Below are 5,961 nucleotides of genomic sequence, written 5' to 3'. Positions count from 1 at the left end.
TGAGAGAGACATAATTCACTAAAACGTGATATTTGACTCACTCTACTCTCCTGCAAGATAGAACCCATATAAAATTAGATTATTCTATTACTTGTAGCTTATTTGAGAGAGATATAAGTCATTAAAGGTGATGTTTGACATATTGCTGCTCTGCAGCCATCTAGAATCCATATAAAGTTACATTACTTTTTACTTGTAAGTAACTTGTAAGTGACTAAAACGTGATGTTTGACTTACTGCTGCTCTGCAGCTAGATAAAACCCATATAAAGTTCAATTATTCTGTTAGATCTGTGTGTAATTCAGTGACTAAAATGTCATGCGTGTTACTTCTGGCCTAAGAAATGTTGTAATCCAACTTTAGAATATTCCGCTACTCTTTAGTAATGTAAAAGCACATTTAAGTTACTGGAGTATCTCATTTGTTACTGTTTCTCTATTCTCACGTTAGAGTACAAGATATTCGAACACTCCCATCTGAAACGACATGAATTTCAATCTTTAAAATGCCGCGCTTGATACACTGTTGATCTGTGGCTTGCTTGAATCTTAGGTTAGAATATCTTCTTAGTTCTGTTTTTCTTTACGTTAATAGAATTTAGTGCTTGTTACTACTCCTCTGCAGCATGTTAATATTCCAAAGTTAATTTATCGTTTGTCCCAGATGATCTGGCGTACAAGCATCACTCTACTTCGTACATCTCACTGCAGTATTGGGAAGCGTTGTTATTCAGTTATACTAGTCCCTGCTGGTACGGGATAGATAGCGCTATGATGTTGAACTTGTTATTGGAGTTCAACTTCAACCTATTTTATTAGTTCCTGTGACTCTGGAGCATATTTTAATATTACACTAAAATGCCATGCTCATTATTACTTCCAGTTGGAGTACAAAATTAATCAGTTTGTGAAGTGAGGAAAAGAGGAAACAATACAGTTTGTGAAATGTTTTGAAGCTGAGTACTATATTTCTTGTTTTTCATGTACCTGTTATTATAAATCAAACTAAAATGTAAAAATTAGAAATGTATTAGGTTACATAAGGTTATATTAGGTAAGATAATGAAAAAAATAAAATTTTTCATAAGGTATAATCGCGAACAGTTCGTGCGTTACATAAGCTGCACGTTCGCCCAGTGATTTACAACTTGTGCGGCGGGATTCTTAGTTAGACACGGTTCAAAGAGCAATAAAACAACAAAAAAAACTAATTATAAAGATATATATATATATTGTTACGAGTTATAGTATGGAAACTCTAGTGGTTACTTTGCGGTTACGAAGTCGGTCACACTGACCGAGCCCGTAGCAAGAAGGTCCATTTACTCCATCCACGTACAAATTTGTCTCATTCCTGCCTCCGTTTTATATGATATTTTAAGAAAAAAATATAATTTTTGTCTCCAGTCCCTTGCCACTTATTGCATCATCTATTGAACCTTTTACTTCTGAGAAGCTTACAGTCTACTAAAAGGTAGCGGGATGGTTTCGGGCCTTCATGAAAAGAAGTGGGATGGAACCCTGTTTCATCATGCCCTACTATAAGCACTGAAGTTAAGTTATTTGATTATTTCAAGCTAATATATTGTACATTTTACACAGTATTTGCCGTACTATTTAATAGCGTTTTATTTTATTTATAAATTCAAAGCAATTATATATTCTCTTAATCCTGGATCATGGGGGGGGGGGCGTACCTAATGTAACTCACTAGAATATTGCCCTTATTAATCAATGCTGCTATGAGACATGTTAAAATCCTTAGTTAGATGAAACCGTAAGTCCCGGATGATCTGGAGTGTAAATGAAGTCCCTAAAATATTTTCATACTGCTCTGAGACATGTTTTAATTGAAAGTAAAATTGCTCTGTTAAATTCACTTAATCTGGCGAAGGTTGGAATCACTAGAATTTCGTGCTTTTTGCTGCTTCTCTGGGGCAAAATGAAATCCAAACCTAAATTATTTTCTTAGCATACGTTAAATTGGAGTACATTTTAGTCACTAGATTTTTGCTGTAATTCCTTTTTTTACACTCTATACTGCAAATTTACGAACATGTAGTAGTGTCAAGATCGTGCATAATAATCCATGTTCAATTACTTTTGTATAGGAGGGCGTAGAGTAGAAATACATAAAACATTAATGGTAGAATATCAAACGTGATAACTTATAAGAATATTACTGAGGGGGTAAATGCGCACGGTAAATGTATTTTTGGCTCTGTATACCGCATCTACAAAATAGTTTTAAACACCTAAATGTATGATAATGCTTTTCGTTCAGTTTTATTCATTATTTTTTATATTTTCATGTGTAATCATACTGGTAAACTTTAAACCAACCAGTTGAAATAACAGTCCTTGATTCATATTCTAGACACAGTTTGATTGCTATAGTTAACCATGCCACGTGTATAACATTGTTCTCTTAATTCTAAATTAAAATATTATGAAACAGTTGTAGTGCAGGTCTAACAACCTGTTAAACATAACGTAGCGCCGGCGAATAAAAGTTTCTAGCTCTAGCCAAAATTAAGTATAACAATGCTGGCACACACGCATACACATATAATCCATAAATTTACTTAGCAAATACATAATCTTTCTGGCCTGTCATTCAAACTCCATCTATTGCTATGAGTGATAGCTTTGTTTTTGTAGGTCTTGTAGTGTTTGGCTGCAAGTGGCGAGAAAGTATCAGCTGGGCTTCACACCATTGTTTGTTTTTTTTACAAAGGGCATCTCAAATTGTTTCACAGAATTCTTGTCCAGGGGTTTTTCTTAGTTTTACCAGTAGACCTTGACCCATTCAAAGTGTAACGTCGTCAAGGAAAACCTCCACGAATTGTAGATCTAGTTTTTGCACTAGGCAGTGATATAGGTTGCTTGTTGTGGATCAGCTCACCTGTCCTGCGATATTTGTTGGCTGATCCCATAAACCGGTACTTGGAGGTCGAATACTCGGGCAGATTTCTGGCTACGTCACTGGACTAGAGAAACTGTTGGTAACCTTGCCATGAGCACTACCCCGTTACCTGGTCCTTGCTGCCAAATCACGCATGCTCGACTTAAAATTTTCACTACCTTCCCGTTAATGTTGGCTGCAGCCTACTTTACAGCTGTTTCTCGGTCGGTCGGGCAAGAGCTACTAGGGACGTGGTGTGGACCAGCAGAACTCGGACAGTCCACGAAGTAGACCGTGCTATATCTCCAGACGTCTCCATTTTGGGAGGTCCGATAGAACCCGTTCTTCGGGATCTGTATAAGATTCTGTGGATAGCCAACCTCAGCTAAAACTAAAGCTTTTGTTGAATCAACGAGCTATGGATACTCGTCTAGAACACTTGGTATTTCTGTTGACTTTCCTTTTGCTGGGTAAGTTACAAATAGTTCTTTCTAAATGCTTGTTATACATGTGTTTTCAGATCATTATTTTGTTAAATTTTTAAATATTATTCCTCCTGGTGACAGTTCACCTGAATTATGGGTTAAATTTACCTTCTCATGTAATACTGTTTTAAAAACGATTAGCAGGTGTTAAGTACGCATGCGTGAATGGTAAAAACGGTTTCGCTATTAAGACTACTTCTCTTGTAGAATGCCTATAACAGATCCAGGGTTTCTTTCTATGAAGTACACACAATCTGATAGATGCTTCTGACCATGAAGCTAATTATTTAATATTTCAAAACAGGTATTAGTGGAATAATACTAATATATTTATTTCAATATATCGTTTCGTCTTCAACGGTGAGACATGATCAACTACAACATTCAAAATATTTGTATTTTTACTTTAAATGTTGTACGTGATCATGTCTCACCGTTAGAGATGAAATGTTGTACTGAAATAAATGTATTAGTATTATCCCACAAACCTTTATGTACGTTCGATAATTAAGTTGCTATCTCTTAAAAAACACAATGTAATGAAGTTAACTACATATACACGCAGAGTCACTTCCTAAAAAAGATTTACGTTCACGAAATAATGGAGTTCTCAGTATTTTAGTGTTAAGGAGAGGACAGTTGACAGTTTCAAAGAAACAAAAACATTAAGCTTAACGTTAAATACTTTCCTCTTATCATTCTGGTTACTTTTCATTTCGTGTTATGATTATTATTTATAGTGTTGCTAAAACCAGCGTGGCTCTTAAAAGGTTTATAACAAACCTGCGGAGTCCTCTCGGAAATTATATTTATTACAGTATTTAGCCAGTTATATCTCATGTTTGGTGAGCATTTTAAGGCTTCTAACTTTGCCATAAAAGGTATAGACACTCACAGACTGCGGTAAAGTATTACATGCACTAGCTCAGGGCATACTACCAAAACCTGACAAACGACTCGCTCCCACGCCAGTTATTGTCCTACATTTTACCATTGATCTGTATGTGTTGCTTCTCGCAGTTTGCTAGATATGGAAAGTCTGGAAACACAATTTAAACAATAAACCTCGAGTTTTGTTGTAATTTTCTATGATATACTTATACTAAACGATATTATGAAAATTTCTAGATCAAAGTGCGGTACAATATAAAGATTACGCTTCGCCCCATACGTGTGGCTCAACAGACAAACAAACCTGTACTGAACGAGGATATTCACCTTCCAACCTTAAATAACAAGTTTACAGAAACCACGTTTTTAAGTCATGGCGAAGATTTCAACAAGGATGAGCAATCAAAAGGTGAACAGTACACGTTCGAAATGTTAAATGAACATCTCACTTTCTTACATTTTACTTCCAGAAATCTCACCATAATATATACCTATTATTGTACAGTAATAAAGTTGGTATAAACACTTACTTCTAAGGGTTCAAGTTGATATCCGGCTTTTAAAAAATTAAGGACAGTTTATCAAACTGTATATATCATTTACTTTGTAAAATAAAAGAAGTTGGTACCTGGCACTTAATTCAACAACTTTAATATAATCTTTAGTAGTCTGTGTTGTATAGATTAAGCTTCCAGTTTTACCTCGAGGACGTTTGTAAAATTATAGTTACCTGCGGTAAAGAATGTAATTTATAATTCTAGTTGCAGTAAATGCTAGTCAATTACTTAAAAAATATGCTAGTTTCTGTGTAAAAGAATGTCACTTAAACTTAGTCATCTGCCACATGTGGAATTAATTCGACAGCGCCACACCCGCAGAAACCACAGCTACAGATGATTGTTTCAGATATGCGTGAAAAGATATACAAGGGCCATCTGTGCTAATCCTCATTAATTTTGAACTGATAGATTACAGTACTCACCACCAACTTTTGGGCTACTCTAATCGAATAGTGGTTTTTGATCGTCACTCTTATAACGCACCCACGACCCCAAAGAGTGAAGAGGGGCACTTTGTTCGGTGACGTTGTGCAAACCATGGGCCACACCCGGCTCCCACGGTGATGATTTAATTTACCAGATCTATACCTGCAAGAATTATACGCGTGTTACTATAAAACGTATTTACCGTATGGTAATATAACAAAGGTATAATCTACATGATTTATACCCGTAGCTGACTGCCAACTTTTAACTGCAAGAGTGGTAAAATCCCTTATAGTAACTTGCGACATGAATTTGGGGATCAGAAATATGCTTATAATAATTAAACCTACAATATTTCGAACCCAATTGTTAGAATAATGAACCCGCAAATATTAAGAAGTTTAGAAACCAGTGTTCAAATATATCAACCTGCGTGTGTACATGGCGTTATTAATCCATGTTTTTAAGGCGATCGTCCTGTAATTATATAAAATTAGTGATAAATTATACTAAGCTGCGTGTATAGACGTGTTTAAAATACTGTCAACTGGCCTATGTGTTTCAAGGTGGTGTTTCTGAGATCACTTCTTATTCAAAACGAACAATGTGTTTGCTTGTTTTTTAACTTCAACTTTGCATGGCCAGGTGGTTAGGGTGCTCGACTCCCAATCCCACTATTCGTTAGTAAAAGAGTA

The 5,961-nt window shown here is 35.5% G+C and overlaps 1 protein-coding gene across 1 annotated transcript in view; it reads left to right on the top strand.

Moving 5' to 3' along the window:
• Window positions 1-2,836: 2,836 nt before the first annotated feature.
• The window catches only part of LOC106467097, a 31,198-nt gene continuing 28,073 nt past the window's right edge, over window positions 2,837-5,961 (top strand). The window contains exon 1 of the mRNA XM_013927417.2: window positions 2,837-3,374. Coding sequence (XP_013782871.1) covers window positions 3,323-3,374 — 52 coding nt within the window. The 5' untranslated portion in view covers window positions 2,837-3,322. The remainder of the gene's footprint in view (window positions 3,375-5,961) is intronic.

The sequence above is a fragment of the Limulus polyphemus genome, unplaced genomic scaffold, assembly GCF_000517525.1.
Source record: "Limulus polyphemus unplaced genomic scaffold, Limulus_polyphemus-2.1.2 Scaffold2487, whole genome shotgun sequence".
NCBI classification, from domain to species: domain Eukaryota; kingdom Metazoa; phylum Arthropoda; class Merostomata; order Xiphosura; family Limulidae; genus Limulus; species Limulus polyphemus.
Note: the sequence above shows the minus strand (reverse complement) of the source record. Positions and strands in the feature narration are given on the sequence as shown.